Here is a 22,061-nt window from a genome sequence, read left to right on the forward strand (position 1 = left end):
GGTATGAAGATAGTTCCTCACCAGAACACTTCCTGCATAAATGACACATATGTGTGGCCATCAGCATTATAGCGCTTGAATTTATTTGTATAAATAATAATATTAATAGTAGTAATAATAATAATAATAATAATAATAAAACACAATAACCCTTTTTCTAGTGTAGAGCTCTGCCAGCTGTTATGGCCTTTCTGGATAGAAGCAGCAGAGGAGGGAACATTGTCCTATGGAGCTAAAGGTTAGTCAGGCATTGCCACACAAACTCTTAATATTATCTGTTTTCCAGGTGAATGGAACAGAAGCTGATTATGAATATGAAGAAATTATACTAGAACGAGTAAGTACACAGTTTGTTCTCACCTCTTCAGTCACCTCTGCTCCTAAGCGTCGATCACGCCTTGCTCTGTGTGGAGCCAACCCTTAACTCGCACCGAATTGTGCACTATGCGCGAAATGCCATGGCCTGTCTAATGATTTAGATCTAAAACTCAGAAGAACTTTCGCCAAACATGTTCATAAATGCCTATTAACCAGCTACCAAATAAACCAAAATGCAGTTTGTTCCACGCCTGCGCTCACTAGTTCTGTCGGGACTGCTTGTCCTGTACAGTTCCTATAAAGTTTTCTCACACACGGATAAGGTTGTAAGCTCCTCTGGGAACAGATAACGAAGCTGCATTTAGCAGGGCTAGCACATTCAAGAAGCTGTTCAGCTGTGCGCTTACTATGTAACCTAGATTCATAAATCTTGACAGCAACTGAGCTACACCATGGAAAATGCACAACATGTTATATAATTCCTGTTCATAAAGTCACCTATAATTGTTGGGAACTTTACATTGCAATAAATGATAAGTTATGTACTAGAACACTGCAAATGCCAAGCAAGATGACTTTGTGCCACAGTAGAAACTCCAGTACCATATTTACATTTATGGCATTTAGCTGACGCTTTTATCCAAAGCGGCATACAATTATGACTGAGTACAACTAGAGCAACTGAGAGTTAAGGGCTTTGCTCAGGGACCCAACAGTAGCAACTTGGCAGTGGTGGGGCTTGAACCAGCAACCTGCAGATTACAGGCCAAGTACCTCAACCACTGAGCTACCATTGCTCATTTTGAGCTGAAACATTGATCTATGACTGAAATCCTCACTGTATGTGCTCTATATTGCACACTTGCCTTTTGATCTTATTCCTGTATCTGTGCTTTCTCTTTCACTTTCTCTCTCTCTCTCTCTCTCTCTCTCTCTCTCTCTCTCTCTCTCTCTCTCAACACCCTCAGGGAAACTCAGGCCTGGGTTTCAGCATTGCGGGTGGTACGGATAACCCGCACATTGGTGAAGACCCAAGCATCTTCATCACCAAGATCATACCAGGCGGGGCAGCTGCTCAAGATGGCAGGCTCAGGTGGAGCACTGTGTTGACTTTGTGTGTTTAAGGCATTCTGCCCCACCCACCCTCCATCCTCTCCAACCCCTGCTTTCTGCCCCACCCATGTCCCTTCCCGTCCACTCCCAGTTCTCTGCCTGAACTTGGAATGTACACATGTGGTATAAGATCGTCCCCTTTTACCACAGATAACATTTTCAGGTTATTTTGAGCCCATGTGGGGAGTGACCAAACCAATGTGTCCCTACCTGGTTTTGTGCAGAGTGAATGACTGCATCCTGCGTGTGAACGACGTGAATGTGAGAGACGTCACTCACAGTAAGGCTGTGGAGGCGCTGAAAGAAGCCGGCTGCATCGTCAGACTGTACATTAGACGGAAAAAGACCAGCGGTGAGAAGGTCGTCGACATAAAGCTTGTCAAAGGTCCAAAAGGTAACGCCTCCCTTCGCCTTCATTGTCTGAGACTCGGCAGGTCTATGGCAGAATGTGAGCCACATGTTGGTCACTTGTTCCTCAGGGCTGGGTTTCAGTATAGCTGGAGGGGTAGGCAACCAGCACATTCCTGGAGACAACAGCATCTACGTCACCAAAGTCATTGAAGGAGGTGCTGCCCACAAAGACGGAAGGGTCCAGATTGGGGATAAGCTTATCGCTGTAAGTTTGGCATAAGATGCCCACCGTCCTCATGCATCGTTGTCTTATAATTTTCACAGTCCACTGTGTGTGTGTGTGTGTGTGTGTGTGTGTGTGTGTGTGTGCACGTGCGTGTGCGTGTGTGCGTGCGCATGCATGCGTCTTGACTACAGGTGAACTCCGCTTGCCTTGAAGAGGTAACTCACGAAGACGCAGTGGCTGCCTTGAAGAACACGACTGATGTAGTCTACCTGAAAGTGGCGAAGCCCACCAGTGTGTTCATGAGTGACAGCTATGCTCCCCCTGATGTCACCAACTGTAAGTGCGCTCACACGCACCTTCCTACTTCTGAGACTATGTGTACAGATCAGATTGCGGTGTTTTTTGGGGGGGGGGTGGGGGGGGTGTTGGTTCTTCCAGCACATTGCAGTGGGCTGTTGGCTATAAAACCAAAGCGCCAAAACATAAAATCACTTCAGCAAACAGAGCTGCAGTGAAGCGCTCGCCCCGTCAGATGGCTGAGCTGCCAGCAGAGGTGTGAATTCTCCGGATTGATCACTCTCAGACTGCCGCCTTATCAGCGAAACAACAGTGATGAAGTGATGCAGCAAGTTGCTTCACACCACACAAGTCACACATGACTAATATCAAAAGCTACTGATACTCGAGTCCACTCAGTTCAGTTCGCCACTCACGCACACTCTCTGACACCAATGCCCCAATCCTTTAAAGATGTTATCTTTGCAGATGATGTTCTGGGCTGTCCAGGGCATTTGATACGCTTTATTCTATTTATAATAAAGGTCCCGTCCCTCCTCTGAGCCAGAGTCCACCTCTTATTGTGATGACGACTAATCCCAGCAGGGTTTTTTTTCTCCTTTTTTTAAATAAAGCACTAAAATTAAATGTCATTACCATGAACTTTAATCCCCCCCCCCCCCCTTCCACACACACACACACACACACACACACACACACACAGGTCATGGATTCATCCAAGTTGCTAATCCAATCTGAACGTGCTGGATGGAGAACTTTGTTCAGCAGGGAATGTCCCTACTGCTCTGGAATGCCCGAGAATTGATTGACACTGTCCCAAAAGTGCTCAGTAGTGCTGAAGCAGGGCCTCGCTGCCGTTCCAGAGTACAACCACATGCCCACACAGGGAGGAAAAGAAGCTGCCTTTAAGGCTTAAGGCCCTGAAGGGTAGAAGCAAATTTAATCTGCAAAAACGCCACATGCCCAACCCCCAGATACCACCATCTTTAAACTGTTAATCCACCAATACTATACCTGGGATTTATTTGTGTCGTCAGAGCATGGTTTCGAGTGTAATGATGGCCTTATTCACTGTGCTGTCTTATTCACTGCTCTGACTGAGGAAGGCCCTCTTTCCTCTCAAGAATGAGAAGAGTTTTTCTCAGAAAGCACTTTTTAAGTTGACTTTGTTTCCTTTAGCGAGCCCTGTCACATGATACCATCCCCTCACGTCTGTCAGCCTAACTCCCAGGGTCAACATCACGTGTCCACACAGATGGGCCCCTTTTACTGCTAGGACTTAATGAAATGGACTCTCCAGTGCTCTGTGTACACCCTAGTCCTGTGCAAGGAGGAAGGCATGTTTTTGTTGAAGGAACTTATGGTGATTAAAAAAAGCATACCCTTTTGTTGAAGGACATTTTCTTTTAAGCAGATTACTTTTCCACACACGTGGCACTAAACAACATGTCTTATTACCATCCACTTGTTGCTCAGATAGTGGAAAAGAGGAATTTGCAGCTATAGAATTTGTTCTTTGTTTTACAGCATCCGAACACTTAAGCATATTGAGAGACTAAATATATTCCAGCAGAACATCTGTGTGATGTAATTTTAATGCAAATTGTGCTGTATTTAAGAGGGCACATGTGTAGAATGTGTATCTGAGTAAATGAGTGAATAGACTGTGTGTTACTAGACTGTGTGCTCTTGATGCGTGTGATCTACAGTGAATCTGGTTCGTATCGTGGCTCTGAAAGATATCATAATGACAACCTAACTGGTGACCTCTATGAATATTGTTAGTAAGTGGATTTCATGCTAAGCTAAAGAGATCATAGGTTCCTTTGTGTTGTCTTTCAGCCTATTCCCAGCACATGGAGAATCATATCAGCAGCCCGAATTATCTGAGCCAGTCTGTGACCCCTACCACGCCATGCCGCTATGCTACAATCTCCAAAGGCATGCTGGGAGACGAGGAGATCACGAGGTGCCCACTTATTTCCCTCACATTAGATGAGCTTCTCTCCTTTTGTTCCGAGGCCCTCTCGGTGTTAACGGCATTAACTTGTGCATGCCCTCCTTGCTCCTTATCTGTGGATTCATTGAAATGACCAAGTTCGACTTGACATGGCTCATAATACCAACTCCTCTCTCTGCCCTTCAGCTGTGAGTTGAGTGCTGTATTAGCATGGTGTGTGTGTGTGTGTGTGTCCCATCCCCATCTCTCCCCCCCCCCCACACACACACACTCTGTCTGTCTCTTTCTCTCTCACTCTCTCTTTATCCCTATTTTTCTTTATTTCCCTTTACCTGCTTCTCTTTTTACAAAGCTGCCTATGTAGCCCCAGTAAAACGGATAGAAATGCCCTGTTATTGTTACGAGGCTGAATTTAGCTACTTATTCGTAGCTTCTGACTGGCTTGGCTTCTTAGACCTAGCATTTTATTTTCCGGCCGAAACTGGCTTCTTATTCATGGCTTCTGATTCAGACAGAGAGTAAATTATGTGGAGTGGTCACATAGTATTTGTTGTGCACTTTTTAAAGACATGGCTGCTAATGATGTAGTACATAATAATAGTCATTAAGAATTGATAAGCGGCAAGGTGATTTTGAGGCAGGTAGCTTTAATTACAAGCATGTAAGTGAGCCACTCTTTCAGAGAGACTCAAGGTTACAGATTGATGTCTTCACATCCAGTGGTATATAGAGGCTGTTTTAATCAGAAATGTCTTTAATAACATATCAGAAATATGTTTTGGCACCTTTCGGTCTAACTGGATTATCAAAGGACAGGCAAACATCCTGGACCTCTCACTCCCTTCCGGGGTCCACAGAGAAGATGATCAGGAATCATAATAGACAACCGCAGATGTTACTGAAGGTTGAAACCTGAATGCTTATCGAATTTCCAAAATCCCCCCCCCCCCCCCCCCCCCCCATATCATAATTTGTTGCTATAAATATAACTTCAAATATATATATATTTTTTAATTAGATGATATACATGCTTCTTGGGTGCCTGGCTCCCTTCACAAACAGATCAGTCACGGTCATCTGAAATGCGTGTAGTTGAGTAGTCAGCACAGCAGGAAGAAGCTTAGAGAGCTTACTGCATACAGACGCCCAGCAGGTAGCAAACACATGGGTGACGACCAGGATTACCTGACCTAAGAGTGCACAACGCAGGATGTCGACGATTCCCGATCAAGTACAAGAGGTCAAAGGCTGAACTGAAGCAGGTTGCGGTTGCCTCTGCTGTTAGCCTGTCTTTTGTCTAATGGACCCAAGTGCCCTCAATTGCATATTGGCTTTACATACAATATAAAAAAACACATGCACAGCTTATTGCACTTGGTTGATGTTGTCCAAACCATAATTCTTACAATTGCCATTCTCTTGTTGTGAGTGGGATTCTAATACTGCACCAAACTCACAGAAAAGCAGGCACTGAATAATTGAAAGGTTATGTTTGCATTATGTAAAGGAGAAGGCAGCATTTCTTTGCCTTCAGCCTGTTGACCACTGCAACTTACTGTGCCAAACATGGCGGTTAAAGCTCCACCAAGCATAGAGCACATGTTCTTTAGCAGACAGATGATAAAATCTGAGTTATTACTATAGATTAGCATATACCCTATTATTATAGATTGTAACCTCTCACCTTTAGTTCCTATTTATTTTCTTTGTGTGTGTGTGTGTGTGTGTGTGTGTGTGTGTGTGTGTGTGTGTGTGGGTCGAGCGTGGGTGAAAACGGCCTCATTTGTTATGACCTATTAATATATTTTGTGAATCTCAAGTAAAATGTGACACATATGTGATTTAAACTTTGAAAATGTGATCATCTTTAAAATGTTATATAACCTGAACTTAAAATCTTAGTACTGGGTTTCTGCTAAGATGAGATCAGTTGTGTATGTAACAAACGTTAACAAAATAGGATCATGTCGGTGTACTGCCATCTAGAGGCAAAAGTATTTTGCCCTCATCTCTTCTTTAATTGTTTTTCCTATCGTAAAAGTCTGTGACATTCAAATGTATTATTTAGATGCATTTAAAGGGAAAAAAGCAAAAGGAAAAAAATTGATGTCTTAAAAAAAAGAAACAATTAAACCACAAAACCGCTGCCAGAAGGTGGATGTCTGTCCATTCTCAGGTGATACAAGTGATGGATGTCCACCAGAGGGAGACATGTCCCCCATCTGAACACATATCCATGTATTGTATCCAAATACAGTTTTAAGGAATGAAACACAATAACACCTTTTACTGCAACCGGTGAATAAATCTGCGAGCTCTATAAATATATACTGATTACTTAGCACATTTTACTGTCAAAAAGCTTGCAGGGCACTTTACAGTATCTCTGCTTTCAAAGTGCCAAGGCCTTTTCAGAGCATCTTCCCCGCTGCCGCCATCCCTGAGGGTCCTGTCTGTTCTGGGGCTTTTGCTTTGCAGGGAACCTCGGAGGGTGGTTCTGCAGCGTGGGTCCACAGGCCTGGGCTTCAACATCGTGGGCGGTGAGGATGGAGAGGGCATCTTCATCTCCTTCATCCTAGCTGGAGGCCCTGCCGACCTGTGCGGGGAGCTGAGGAAGGGCGACCGCATCGTCTCTGTAAGAGTGCCTCTCCAGCCTATCCTACCCAGTACAGCCAGAGTAGCTCTAACAGTGGGAGGCGTGTGCTCATGTGCTCACACCCACAAAATGCTGTGCTGTTTCCCTGGGAGTGGACCTCGGGGTCGTTCTCGGTTTGCAGTCCGTCTGCAAATATCTTTTTCTGTGTGTTGTGGTGGCGTGATCGGTTTTAATGAAAATAGCTCGGGCTAAAAATGTCTGTGTGTTGTGGTGCGCTCACTCATATGAGAGCGCGTCTGCTTGTGATGCAGGTGAACGGCGTGGACCTACGCAGCGCCACACATGAGCAAGCAGCAGCGGCACTGAAGAACGCAGGCCAAACAGTCACCATCGTGGCTCAGTACAAACCAGAGGGTGAGCCTTCAGTGTTTATTGCCAGCATGTGCCTGTCTGAGCTGGTCAGAGCCATGTTCAGACACTTTACTGTGTGCGGAGCTTCGTTCTTCCTCTTTGCAGTTTAGCCAGTATATTATCAGCACCATTATGTGCATGTTGGCTGTCACCCAAAAGCTGCATTTCCTAAGTTTGTTTTAGTAATGAATGTACACCTGCCCATAAGAGGCTCTCTATTATTAATACAGAAGTCTAACTCTGTGTGCACTGTTTACAAGATCTCTGACGTTTACCAACATGGAATGAACATTTATCAAATTGTTCATGGCTAAATAGAAGATCAAATTCAAAGTAGCACTTTCTAAACTTGCATCTATACAGTCATCAAGCTTTGCACCGGAAATGCAGATTTGATTTGCTGTTATCCAAATATTAGGAAAGGGTTTGTTCATTGCTGAACACAGTGGATAAGTGTTTCATGCCTGATCACTTGTGATCTTGGAAAGTTAGGGTAGGAGAGGTTGGCCCTTGGTCACGCTTCTGTTTAGGCAGTACTGTATGATGAGCAGCACCTAGAATTATCTGGCCAAGTAGTTAACGAAACTCCCCAGTGCTTAGAAGATGAACTGCTTCTAGGTACTCATGATTTGTAGTACACGTGTAGAATGGCATGCTGGGAGGCCAGTGGTTGAACTGTGGTCAGTGGGGCCCAGGTATCTGCAAACTGTGTGGCCTTGCGGTCGTGACTTGGATTGGTGCTGCTCCAGATCCCTAGGTAGTGCTGAAGCTCGGCTGTAATAAAACGTGTGGGGTCCAGCCTGGCCGCAGTGTTTGAGTGTGTCACGGGCCACCATGCTCCCGCAGAGACTTTGGCGGGATATGGTCAGTATGAATCTAATTAAAGTCCCCAACCAGGTCTGAGCACATGGTTCTTTCACACCTCCAGTTCTGGTTGGTGTGTGTGTGTTTGTGTGTGTTTCTGTGTGTGGATGTGTGTGTGCACGTTGGGGGCGAGTTTGTTCTTTCACACCTCCAACAGGCGTGTGCATTCGCGCATGTGCACTTGCGTGTGTTTGTTTGTTTTGGGGGTGGCTGTGTGCAAGTTGGACAAGGCAGGCTGAAAGCTGCTGTCTTAGCATGGCTCCTGAGCCTGGCTTCCTGAGCCTGTCACGCGTCTCCTGGTGCTCTCCGTCTGCCAGTCAGCACAGGCCACCTCAAACTGCCCGGAGCCCCTGCAAGGTTGGGCCAGGGACAGACCTCTCCAATGACTCTGTTCTTCAGCCAGGTTTGGACTCCCGGAGGACTTCAGCCGATTCCTGGAGGACTGTGGGATCACTGCTGCTTTTATCAGCAGTTGGGCGGTGTGGGGCACAAGTTGGAAGCTGATCACTGAGGGAGAGAGCCTTTTGTGCCTTTTATGTGCATGTCCTCATTTTCTCTTGACTTATCTTTTATATTCGCTGCGCCTCTACTCTGCTGTGTTGTTCTGCTTTGTGATGAATGAACTTAATTACACTTTTTTCAGTGTTTTTCATGGTGTAGCCTTGTTTTCATTTTGTCTGGTGTCTACATTGATTGTCTTCTTGTACAGTGTTCCGTCTTCAGGCTCTGCAGTGCAGTCATAATTGCATGTTTCCCCTCATTTTCAGCTTATGGTGCACAGTGCATCTTAAATTGCCCCACACACGCTTGCAGCCAAGATGGTTTGCATTGGCATATTTGTTACTGCTACTGAGATCTGTTGTTTCCTCCTGAATTGAAAAAACCCGGTTTATAACTGATGAATTTGCTTGACTTCTCTTTCTGTGGCTGGCTGAGATGTTGCTTGCATCCACTTCGTTGAAAGCACTTCAAGTTCACAGAAAATAGTTGTTCCTTTGCAACAATTGCATCCTGTGTACAGAGCACTAGTGTGACTTCTTCTTCACCCTCCACTTTGTGACATCTGTGGACTCTTTCAAAGAGACTTGGGTGTTCTCAAGGGCAATCACCGGCCCTCTGCAGGTTGGTCATTCATGTCTGCCTGATTGGCATGTGTGGGGTAGTCCACGTCTGCGTCCTGTGGGAGTACAGCACTCTCTCTGCCTACATCAGCCTTGCTGGACACCTGGATCCCTTGATCCAGGATCCCTGCATGCCTGGACATCTGGTTCATGGACCCCTATGCGCGTGGAACCCTAGACACATGGGCGCCTAGGTGCCTGGACTCCTGGCTAATGGAGCAGCAAAGAGCGCACATGCAGCTCAGCCCTTCCCCAGTGCCTAAGAGATTAGCTGCCAGGAAGGAATCCAGAACTCGCTGCTGAAATGGTTCAACATCAAAGAGAGAGGAGAAGGAAATATTGTGAAGATAAAAAATGCTTTCAAAATGCTTATTTTATTATTTTTATTTTTTTTTACTTGGACCATAATCACAAAACCGCAGAGTATTGTGTTGTATTTTGTAGAGAAGGGTTCATGCCCCCCCCCCCCCCCACCCCCCCCGCCCTGTGCTTTGATAATTGATGCCTAATGACATCATGGATCTCTGACATCACACCAACGTCCGCTTGATGTGATAGGCTGTGGGGGAGGGGCCTGCTTCTCTCCAGAGGCCCATAGCACTTTACTGTTAGTAAAGCCATACTCACCTAAGCCCAGACTGCAATGAGCATTTTAACTGCTGCCAATTCTCGCAGGATGGGATTTGAACAAGGGATTTGGGATTCTCTATGTTTATACACAGATATTTTGATTGAAATGCCTCTGTTGTAAAAGAGCAGCTAGTTGTGCGTTTTCTTGGTCTTTTTTTACTTCCTGAGAGTCGAGCTCTGTTAGCATGAGGCATTAGGATTTGGGGAAGATTTCTCCTGGTGGTATGCCTGTCAGGTAGCCTATGTGAAAACCTGTGATCAGGATGTGCTCCAATATATGGGGGAGATGCGATCATAGTCACATCGAGCGTAAATTCCTTTCTGATACTGTAAGGGAATGAGTAAAGCATTAGTCAGATTATTGTGCACGGAGTAAGAGTGCTTTAGCATAGCATTACTTTGGCATGGTGACTGCCGTGAGGTGTTGAAGGAGATTACCCACGTAGGCACTCACTGCGCTCTCCTTCAGAAAGGCATGTCTTCCTAAGAACATGACTGCCTGAGTTTGACGTCGCGGTGCACATCCTTTCGTGGCCGTGAAGTTAATGTGAGCTGCAAAAACAAAGCTGACGAAAGACTGGGCAAATGAAGCAGTTGGTGGTGTTTTTAAAAAGGAGAGATTGAAAGAATTCCAGGCGTCTTATTTCTGCTGCAGTTATCTCCCCAGTGCATGCAGAGTTATCAGTATTAGGGACACCTTCTGGTAGCTGTGGGCTACCAGTTCTTTTTCCATCAATTCTGTGTTCTCAGATTTTACTTGATTTGATGGTAATTTGTCTTATGTGTTTATATATATATATATATATATATATATATGTATGTATGTGTGTGTGTGTGTGTGTGTGTGTGTGAGACCTCACACATTGTAGGGCTGCTGAGCATGCTGGGAGGAGGCTGCCTACTGTCCTGTTGTGTGTGTGTGTGTGTGTGTGTGTGCGCGTCAGACTTGGTCAGCACTGCTGTGTGTAGATCCACCAGAGAGAGGAGCCAAGCTCTCCTGCCCAAAGAGCTGGCTTGCATTTTTGACCACGGCTTCCAAACCAGCTCCGGTGCCATCCACTGTTAATCCAGTGTTTAATGATGCACAGTCATGTACCATCATTGCAGCTCCTTCTGGGGCTGGGGGTTTCCTTTTTCATTTTTGGATTTGTCTTGTACTGTGGTTTGACTGTGAGGTTCTGCCCTTGAGCAATGTTTCTCCTACTGCTCCCTCTTTCTTAATTCCCAATATTTTAATTATGAAACTGTAGGTTTCATATGAAACTAAATATTACTGCAGCAGCAGTTCATTTTATATGTACATAAGTACCAAACGATAAGAAACACATGACGCTTATTGATTGGTAAATTGATTGCAGTGCAGCCTGATCATTTCATTAGGAAGGATGGATGTTTTCTCGTCATCTCTATGGCTCTTGTGGGGTGTTTGTAAGGGTGCTTGGCTGTAATCTCTAAATCTTTAGCTGTCTGTTCTTTTGCCTGGGGACTGCAGCTCTGCTGTGCTTTCAGCGGGTGATTGTCATGTTTGTTTATGTAGTTCTGCTCTTTGCCTCTCCCTCCTCCTGTGCTTCAGCCCAGCTCAGGGACATGAGGGGAAGAGTCCAATTATGTCGGCACTTACTCTGGACTTTTTTTTTTTTTTTTTTGTCCCAAATACCATAAATGTGTGTGTAGCGAGCATGGCAAGCATTAATTATCCATCCAAACTTTTCATGTTGAAGTTTACATTGTTTCCAAATCCATACTGCCGACGCTGAACCTTTTTGTGTAAAACTGAACTCCGACAGGTCTTTGTTTCAAGCCGTATCCAGATCTCTGGAAAGCCTCCGTGTCTCTAGTGTACTCTGTATGGCATTTGCCTCTGTGAGCTATAATATTTAGTAGCAGATTGGTAAAATGCTGTCATATTACACCTTTCATTTGTGGATGGTAGGAAGGTACTGATGCTTCGGTGTAATCTTAAGCTTTCATTTCCCTAATGCACTTGGACCGGGAGTGTAATCCCTGGGCAGCCTGCAGCCTCCCTTTCAGCACGGGCTGATGTTGGCTACGAGAGGCTCGTTTGCCTTCTGCTGCATGCTGCCCTCCACGCTTACGCACACGGTGGACTCGCTCCTGCCTGGAGATGATTCTGCAGAGCTGTTTATTACCACAGACCTGCTTCTGCCTCGCGATGCATGAAAAGGGCCTTACTCGCAGACACACCGAAGATGACGACTTTTGAAAGTTTGCTTCGTGTTTTAAGAGGCTGAGTCACTTGCCTGATATTTAGGTGTGTGTGTGGGGGGGGCTCCCTGAATCCTCTTTGAGCTCCCTGAATCCTCTTACCAAATTGATGAGGCGGATTATAAACATGTCCAGCCACCTGTGATTGTGAATTTAGTCTGTCTGCTTCTGCAGGCTATACATCTTCAATTGCCATCTGATTTTACTATACGTCCATGAGTGGCATAGTTTCTTATTAGGTTGTATATGCTACATATGATACTGTTATGCTGCTCTTGGTAACAGTATTAAATATTTCAGTGCTGCTTTTTTAGTATCTGAGCCGTTATGTCACAAGGACCCATTTAAACAAAGAGACTTGGATGAGTGCTTGCACACACAAGCAGGCAACGCGTGCGCATACACACACACACACACACACACACACAAATGTATACACAAATGCGCACAGGCGTGCGCATACACACATGTATACATGAATGCACATAGTGCTCATCCCCAACCCACCTAATGTGTATGTGTCGTTCATTAGCATCTGTTGTGGTGCTGTGTTGGAGATTCGTGGAGAGGGGCTTTACACAGGAGTGGTTAGGCTCTCTCTCTCTCTCTCTCTCTCTCTCTCGCGCTCGCTCGCTCGCACTCTCACATGCATAAACACACCCTCGCGCCAACCCAGAGCTCAGCTCAGCTGAGCTGGGAGTGTGAGCAAGGAGCTGTCCTTCAGCACCACAGAACGTTTCCCTTGCACATGGGCAAGAAGCAGCACAAAGGCAGGGAGCAGCTTCCACAAGTGATCTCCCCCCTTTCATCTTCTCCAGTTGGCCAGCTGAGCTCTGTGTACGAGGGACCGTGTAAGTATGAGTGATTAGCTGGTTTTAATGCGGTTTACTGGATGAGGGGCTGTGGAGGGTAACCTGAAGGGTCCTGCTTTCGTTTTGCTTTCTGATGTGTTCTGTATTGTATTTGAGCTGTGTACACTGAGTTGCCTGGGTGGTATTTTCATGTATTAGTTTGGTAGGATGATGGAGCAATGTTGAAGCAAGTAGCACTGCATCACTGGTATGTCTGCTTTATTTTGAGGAGTTGTTTTCCAGCTTTCTAAGGCAGTTTGTGGGTGCACTCTGTGAACTCACCGTAGAGCAGTTCTCCTGTAAAGTAGCTCCAGAGCGAATACAGCAAATACTTTTAGTATTCTGTATATTGCAACTATAGCAAGCTGAGTGCAGGTCCAACTGTGGGAAAGAACAGTAGGAAAAAAATAAAAGTTGAATAATTCATTGAAATCGTTCTCACTATTGCTGCCCAGTAAGACAGTTGTTTTTTGGTTTTTTTTGATGTGGACTGGTTGGTAATCTTGGAAGAGCTAAATGCACTAGACAATCCCCAATCTTATAAATGACTCCTGAAACATGTCAGTATATATATATCTGTTTTTATTATCAGACAACTGTGTGTGTGTGTGTGTGTGTGTGTGTGTGTGTGTGTGTGTCTGTGTCTGTGTCTGTGTCGGTCAACTCAGTGTAAAGTGGACACTCAAGGTTCAACGGAGATCTGAATCATCTCTGCTACCCCCAGTCCCTTACACTATGCTCCATGTGGCTGAGCTCTGTTCTGTGTGTTTAAGTTATTGATCTCATCTCAGCAGGACACTGGTATCACACCGGTTATTTCCTTTATGCAGATTACAGTCGCTTTGAAGCCAAAATCCATGATCTCCGGGAGCAGATGATGAGCGGCAGTCTCAGTTCGGGCTCCGGCTCGCTGCGTACGAGCCAGAAGAGGACTCTCTATGTCAGGTGAGACCTCCCTCTGTTCTCTGTTAATTACAGAGTGCCTCCTGCCCATAGTGTGCTATTCCTTCACTTGCACTACAGTAGTTTTCAGTTTTTAGCAAGTTTGAGATTGGCTAGGGAACCTTCACTGATTTGTTGTATTTTCTAGAGTTCATTTTCTTCTCTCTCAATATTGAGAATGTGACTGGTGAGAGGTTTAGTGTTTTAGTGTGATGACTGGACAAAGGACGACCCATTGCCCTGACATTAACATTATTGTTGCAGACCATCATAAATCTCTGCTGATGTTCTCAGAGCAGATGCTGATTAAGACCAGTTAGTGCTGTGGCACCTGGCCCTGCTGGACGGGTGCAGCACTAGCTGTAGCCCAGCTCTACCGTCCTGTGACTACATACAACATTCCAGCTTCATCTGCATGGTGTCAAGGGAAGGCTTGTGTACGTACAGGTCTCTGAGGAGGCAGGATAAAAGGCTTTGTGTTTGTGAACACCTGAGCAAGCTTCCCTGCACCTCTGTGTGTGATTATTCCTACAGCTTTTAGGCTGGTGTATACCCTAGTATATTGATCACATTTCTTACTAGCAGCTGTGTTCTCAGGGTTCCAGGTGGCATGAGTCATATCTTGGGGCTCTGCATTGAGGGGACAAAGGGGAGGAGGATTTTTCTCTCTCTCTCTTCCCACTCTGTGCGTGTGTGTGGAGGTGTTCTAATGGTCTATGTCTGGTCTTTGAAGTTAGGGCTTTTAACAGGTCTGGTGATGTGTGGGGCATGTGTAACCCACTGGGCTGACCTCAGTGTGGAGGGGACATCTTGTGCTGGTGGGTTTGAAGTTTTTGCATTGAAGGTTTTAATCTTGTTTGGAGAACAAATAATAAAATCTTTTGAAAAATCAATTATTCAAAAATAATTGAAGTATCTGTCATTGGTCCTACTGTAAAAAAAACAGCAAGGATTGATTCTGGTCCGACTGTGTTACATCTTTGTGTTCAGAACTGAAGAGCGGTTCACGTTTGTTGCCTGGTTTTTCTTTTCTTTCAGTGAGGATGTGTAATGTTCAGTGCCAATGCACTGGTAACTCATCCCAAAATACCCTGCCTACAAGCTAGAGCACACCAGCTCTCCCCGGGTACTTTTATCTTTTTTTTTCCCCTTTTTGTTGTAGGATTACATCTATAGCTAGCGAATATTACAGAGAGATTGGTTTTATCAGCTTTTTCTCTATACACTTGGTTTCTAGTACTCCGATTTACACGGATGCCGGTATGTAGGGCACTGGTCTTCCTCCACACAGATAAGTGCTTTCTGTGATGCCAAACCATGACTCCTTTCAGCAGGCCTTAAATGGAGGACTCCAGTGTGAGGTCTTCCAAAACTATATTTGACCATGGAAGGAAAATATGAAGCTCTTTAAATAACCTGCTTGTTCATCGTGGTACACGGATATTGACAGATTCCTTCAGGAAAAAATTAAGTAGTATGACTTATTATGAGCTGTCGTGTTGCTAACTGCAAGGTGTGGTTGTTCCTGGGAGCTTCACAATGTACAGGTATTGATGAGTGTTAATATGGTTTGGGTGGGTTACTGATTAATTCATAGTAAATAGTACTTATTCAAGTACTTAGTACTTATTCATACTTAGATTGATTACTAAATAATAATTGAAGGGGTTAAAGATGGGGCTAGCCACCATATTTGAGGGGTTAAAGATGGGGTTAGCAGAGTTGTGATGCACTGCAGGATGGCTGCACTGTTGAGAGCTCCATGCAAACTCTACAGCTTTTTGTGGTTTACCTTTATTAGTTACATGACATTCAGTGTACAACTGTCTCTGACATGCCAAATAAACTTGAAATATATGTAGAATTCCAGGCCATCATCTCTCAAAATCAAGTGAAGTGTTCTGCTTGGTCCCACTCTCCTTATTTTTAAGTTCATGGGCTGAGTATAACACTTTCTTATTGAGGAAAGAGCAGGAATGAGCCAATCACAAGCAGTTTGGGAGGTTAGTTATTTCAGCTCCTCTTCCCCCATTGAAATTCATATGCATGTACATGCATGAGCTCTCAGACATGTGCACACATGTATCGAAGCGGTCTACTTTGCATCCCAGGAAACCTCTGCAGTTTAGACTTAGGAACACCGATTTTGTGACATCAAAAAAACTTGAAAGGTAAAGAGGGTGTAATTATCTTGTTATATTTTCATATGTTTTGTTGCTGTAGTTGTATAGTTTGTTAGGATACCGCTGTGAAATAATCCTGTTAGACCTACAGTATATGGCTGTTAATCAGTAGCATACTTGTGTTAGGAATGAAGTGTGCAGACCTGCTAGTGTTTTAGAACCCATGACGCAGACAAACTGGCTCAGATGGACTGTGCTCAGACCGACCACTGTCTCTGGCTTTCGATACATGCATGGGTTGGTCATGACGGGCCCCTGTGTTCCAGAGCCCTGTTTGACTACGACAGAACGAAGGACTCTGGCCTGCCCAGCCAAGGTCTGAACTTTAGCTTCGGCGACATCCTGCACGTCCTCAACGCTTCTGACGACGAGTGGTGGCAGGCCCGGCAGGTGACCACAGACGGCAGGGTGGAGGAGGTCGGCGTCATTCCCAGCAAGAGGAGGTACCGTGGCGCCACACACACGTCACTGCTGTTACACAGTCGTTTGCATGAACACCAGGCGGTGTATGGGTGTGTCAGTAATGAGGGAGAACTCAAGGCTGCCTTTGGAATTCAGAGCAGCTTCTGTGCCATTAGACTTGCAGGCTGTATGGGAATCATTTTGGTTGACAAATTGGCTCATCACACTGGTATTGTAGAACCAAGGGCAGTAAACCGTGTGGGTTTCACATATAATGGCACGTCAGTGATAATTACCGATTTGTTCCTAAAATCATAGTTGTACATGTATAACTACATGCCTCGATGGCTTTACAAGCCTTCTCCTCATCTGTAGCGGTCCACTGTCTCGCTTACCTCACTGTGAGGTGGGACTCGGCCTGCGTCAGCTTTTTGGAGGGGAAAGGTGTAACCAGAACAGTTTGATGCCTTTAGCTCCTACTGTGTGGTGAGTGAGCGAGCAGAAGTGCTTTGCTATCAGCCAGCACAAAAGCTGCTTAAAGACGCGTCTAACACTTCCAGCTGCTCTGTTTTAAGCGAAGTCTCCACAAATCCTGGCCTGGAAGGCTAGCAGTCTAAAGTCTAATGTACTCCTTGTTAAATATTTAATGAGGAACAGAATTGCTTACTCTGTGGCATGTTCCTTTTTCCCCCTCCAGCAAAAATCTCTTTTTATCGAACAGAGATTATGTTCCCAGTCTGGTATTAAATATCTGATACGTTTATGTTGTGCATTTAGCCGCCAGTTCTCTATGCCAGGGAAGGCAATAGGAGTCTTCTGTGCCATATAACTTTACTGTAAATCACTCAAGGCAAAGGTTAGCACACACATCAGATACATGTACACACTCATGTATTGGAACTGCAAGCCATAGACAATACAGACTTAGGCAGTGAAGCAGGAGCTCGTGTTCAGTATGTATTGTGCAGTGATCCATGGATAGATTTACTGCCAAAAGCTGCATTTACAGTCCCTCTTTTATTAGAAAGAGGTTTGCCAGGGAGTCCCTAGACATCATCACATCATAAGCTCTCCCTGCTTTTTAATATTTAAAATGTTCCTCACACCACCCATGTCATCCTCCACTGCGGTGCCTTTTTCTGTATTTCTAATTATCTCTGCAGTCTTGTTCAGTGTTCTCGTGTTAATTCTACTATAATATGCATGTTTTTTTTCTGAGGAGAGAGTTTTTGTCCCCTCACCTCAGGAATGCTTCATTCGAGTCTTGGCACTGTCTATACTTAAGCAAAGGGAAATGGAGCTTAGCCAGTAAAACACAGTCTAATTAAAGCATTTTTCTCCGGTGTTTGATCAGGCAAAACTTGAGTTTTCTCTCTCCACACTGTGCTGTTTCCCTCGAGACTGTGCAGATTGAGAGGTGATAATTGACTTCTCACCGTTCTCTCTCACCCTGTTCGAGGTCTCATCACACTCATCACACCGCAGAGAAGCCCGTGAAAAGAGTGCTGTCTGTATGCATGTGGAGACCCTCTATAAAGTAAAACCAGTCAAGGTTTCATGTTACTGGATATGTAATTATTTTGTGTTAGATGAATCTTTAATTGTGTGTGTGTGATATTTTAGGATATAAACTTAGTACTTTAGCAGAGCCATTTCTTCATTCTGTTGTGTTCTACTTCCATTTGAAGGGCATTTGAGTATGCTAATGTAATATATATGAGCAGTCAGTGTTTAATAAAAAAAAGTATGTTGATTTAAGGTAATCGGGAAGTTTCCAGTGTAAGCCCCGCCACTGCCAATTTGCCCCTGTTGGGCCCCTGAGCAGGACCCTTAACCCTCAGTTGTGTTTAATAATTGTAAGTGGCTTTGGGTTAAAACATCAGCTAAATGTCATGAATTTAAAAGCAATAAAGAACAATGCTTTTGAGATAACATCTAAAATGGGGTACGGTGGGTTCTGCCCCTTGTAAAGTGCAGCTTTCTTCGTAAATACTTTTTATTACACCTGCCTTTGTTTGTCCATGCTACAGTTAGTCCATGCCAGCCTCTTTCTGGGCCCAAGCCCCTTCACCTGGGCGGTCGTTCTCCAGCGCAGTAACGTGAGCCTTCGGCTCGCCACCAAAGGCGTAAACGGAGCGCCGTGGTTTTTAATGGCACCTGTCACCTCTTTGTCCTTCCTTGTCCATCAGGGTGGAGCGAAAAGAGCGGGCCAGATTAAAGACAGTGAAATTCAACTCCAAATCCAGAGACAAAGGGGTAAGTGTGTGCTCTATGGTTACATTTGCTGTTACAGTCAGAAAAAGTTACCTAAATAGTGCGTAGAGCAAATTGTATATGTGGCATTATAATGGGGTCTTCCCTCAGAGTCATAATAGAATGACTCTTTGCCCAAAACAGATCGTGTATATTTGGGCTGTTAATAGATTAGAAAATAAACTGTCAGTAGGTCATGTGCTGAACCATTGATGATAATATATTTAGTGTGTTAGCATCACATTCACACCTGAAAGTTTGGGACCGCATGCAGCTCCTCTTTTTCATGTTAATATATTCAAACACTAAAGCTGTTTTCACACCAGAGAGTTGACGGGTGATTTTCAACTTTGAGCCACAGAGAAAGTACAGGCAGTAGAGAGCGAGGATACATTTCACTAAGAGTCTTAATGCAGTATAGAGCGAGGATGCATTCACCAAGAGTCTTATTGCGATAGAGAGCAAGGATGTATTCACTAAGAGTCTTAATGCGGTCGACTGCTGGTATGCATTCTGTAAGAATCTGAAGCTGGTGATTTTGATGTACTGGTTTATGGACATTCATGTGAATTAATAGCATATAGAATTATAGAATTTACTATATTCTACTAATCCCTTCTGCTGACATAGAAGATTTTGAGAGGCTGGTTAACAGTGTCTTTCAAGGCTGTAGTGTTCCTTATCTGCAACATTGCTGCACTGATTTAACATGTAGTCCAGGCTCTTTTTCAACTGTATGTCCTAATACAGCATGAAGGAAAAGGGCATGAACTACTTAGAAGAGAGAACACAACAAACCAAAATAAATCCGCTTGCCATCGATGCCAAACCGCTCTCTTCTTGGATGCGCACTTTCCCCTGTTTACCCATCTTGTGTATATTAACCAGCTTTCTAACTGCTGCACATCTGCTTAGATTTCTATTCTATTTTATCTGCTTTCATCTCTTGTGATTTTGGTTTGAAATCTTTTAATCAACCCATCTATCACTAATTTATTATTTACTTAATGAACATGTCTGTTATTTGTCTTAAAACTTTCATCGACACTGTTGCCACACAAGTGCATGACACTGGTTTATTGGATTCTACTGATTTAGTAATTCAACTACTAATCTGATATTACGTTGAATGCCTCTGTTTTTAAGCATGTTACCAATGGCAGCAGAGTCGTGTGTGTGTGTGTGTGTGTGTGTGTGTGTGTGTGTGTGTGTGTGTGTGTGTGTGTGTGGGTTCAGTTGGGTTCATTTGTTCACATCCGTATTAGACACCTCCTTTCCATATCCCCTGTGTTCTCCATCCCTCCCTCACCCTCTCCCTCCGCAGTCGCTCAGTGACGAGCGTAAAAAGCACCTCTTTTCACGAAAATTCCCTTTCTACAAGAACAAGGATCAGAGCGAGCAGGAAACAAGCGATGTGGACCGTAAGTATGCAAGTGGACCCTGGCCAAACTGGGCGGACTCGGTGAATGGAACAAACGCTGGACAGTGCTGGACAGGGCGGCCTCACTTACTCGCCTGAAACCACTGAACAAAACCCCCTCACAATGCAATGACCCTCAAGCATGTGCAAGACCACTAAGCCTGCATAACTGCTGCCATGATTTTAGAAGCCTTTATAGCCCGACCCAGGTTAATGGTGTTTATTATGGAGGAATAATACAGTTGGTTTTGGGGAAATGACCCGAATTTTTGTCCATCGGGGAAAAAAAGCTCTTCACATTAATGGTCTGTTGCATTATGGGTGGGTGCGTTGCCGGTCAGTGAGGCCACATGCATTATTCCAGTACGATAACCATTGTTTTTGTGGTTTTCTCCTGTTTGTGTGCTCTCTGGCGACTGCTCTACAGGACCTGAGTGAAGACAAAGGCTTGAGTAAGTTCTCCAAGGCTCCTGCGTTCCTAGAAGGCCCTACCATCATGCCCTCTACCTAGATTTCCCTCTTCCTTTATCACCCCTTTTCTCATTTAGACGTTTAATAAGTACGGTTTTCTGGGAGAAAAGAAGGCTTATCTAGCATTCCCTGAGATGGACAAATACCTTTCTTCCTTTCTACAGTGGCTGGGTCAATACTGGATATGGGGTTTACTAGCGATTCATATAAACTGTGTGACTAATGACATGACTGTCAGTTAACCACTAACGTACAGTGATCAGGCTGAACAAAAGATATGAGGACTACGACGTGGACCTTATTAAATTTATTAAGTTCTGTGGTTCAGCAGTAGTGTTAACGCATTTAGATGTGTTTTTCTTTTCTGTTGTTTTACAAAATTACAATTTATCACATGGAGGACCTTTAAAGGTGCCTGCTGTTTCAACACATTGTGTTAGGCAGCAGAACAAAATGTACCAAAGTTGGCCCAACTTTTTTTTTTTTTTTTTTTTCCTTTTTTTTTTGCTCATCTGAATGCCAGTACAAACCACACATCATTTTAGTAGTTAGAATCAAAAGCTCAATATTACATAAAATGCCTATGACATAGTCTAACTTACAGTATACCTGGCCTCTGGTTATTTACACAGTCTGTGTAAGTAGTTAGAGAGCAGAACTGATCCATTAGTCCCATGGCCCAGCAGTATGCTGGCTTGGCACTGGCTCTCTGCCATGGCACCACATGCCACGACACAGTGAGTGGCATGGCTTGGGCTTGGAAGTCAGCACTGAGAACAGGAGCTTACGTGGCAATGCTGAGGCTTCAGAATACAGCCTTTTGGTTTTGCCTCACATCCGGAAGTGTTGATATGAGACTGATATCTATGGTTTGGCCATCTTACCTATATTTCATGTCTATGGTTCTGCTGCTTTTAAGTTCATTTGCTCTTTGACAGCTTATGACCTGCAGAACAGGGAAGAAATGACGGAACCAAAGCAGGTTTAAGGACAGTGAGGCTGCCCACATCTCCATCAGTCCTTAACAGGGCAAGAATGTCAGAGAAAGTCTTACTATTGATATGTTTGTCACAAATTAAGCAGGACTAGATAAAACAAAATCAATACTCACAAAATATCTCCATGACATGAAATGACAATTTAATCTGTTGTTCAGTAAAACATGCGTTATTATGCATTTTGTATTATGAATGTGCTGTGTTGTGTTTGTAGCCAAACTGAACTGTCTCTCTGTGCTGGAGCAGTGCCTCTCTGTGCTTTGTGGCTCTGTTAAGACCCTCTAAAGGACTTGAAATGTGCTTGTTGTCAGGTGTAATGCTAAACATTTCTTATATCTGGATGAGAGATGCTTTGCAAGTGCACTTCTGGAGAAAAAAACCATGCGTCACCCTTTCAAAATCCACCTAGCTTTCAGTCTGCTCACTCA

General features: G+C 44.4%; 1 protein-coding gene across 11 annotated transcripts in view; it reads left to right on the top strand.

Moving 5' to 3' along the window:
- The window catches only part of dlg1 (discs, large homolog 1 (Drosophila)), an 85,865-nt gene that overhangs the window by 57,936 nt on the left and 5,868 nt on the right, over positions 1-22,061 (top strand). For 6 of the 11 annotated variants that reach the window (XM_035524219.1, XM_027013544.2, XM_027013543.2 and 3 more), the window contains 12 exons: positions 287-337; positions 1,287-1,411; positions 1,656-1,825; positions 1,911-2,047; positions 2,200-2,344; positions 4,148-4,274; positions 6,744-6,900; positions 7,173-7,275; positions 13,795-13,909; positions 16,356-16,532; positions 18,681-18,747; positions 20,069-20,165. In XM_035524219.1, coding sequence (XP_035380112.1) covers positions 287-337; positions 1,287-1,411; positions 1,656-1,825; positions 1,911-2,047; positions 2,200-2,344; positions 4,148-4,274; positions 6,744-6,900; positions 7,173-7,275; positions 13,795-13,909; positions 16,356-16,532; positions 18,681-18,747; positions 20,069-20,165 — 1,471 coding nt within the window. Of the gene's footprint in view, positions 1-286; positions 338-1,286; positions 1,412-1,655; positions 1,826-1,910; positions 2,048-2,199; positions 2,345-4,147; positions 4,275-6,743; positions 6,901-7,172; positions 7,276-13,794; positions 13,910-16,355; positions 16,533-18,680; positions 18,748-20,068; positions 20,166-20,591; positions 20,617-22,061 lie in introns of all 11 variants that reach the window. The other 5 variants (XM_035524220.1, XM_027013545.2, XM_035524221.1 and 2 more) reach the window with 1 other exon arrangement.

This window comes from Electrophorus electricus, chromosome 3 (genome assembly GCF_013358815.1).
Source record: "Electrophorus electricus isolate fEleEle1 chromosome 3, fEleEle1.pri, whole genome shotgun sequence".
NCBI classification, from domain to species: domain Eukaryota; kingdom Metazoa; phylum Chordata; class Actinopteri; order Gymnotiformes; family Gymnotidae; genus Electrophorus; species Electrophorus electricus.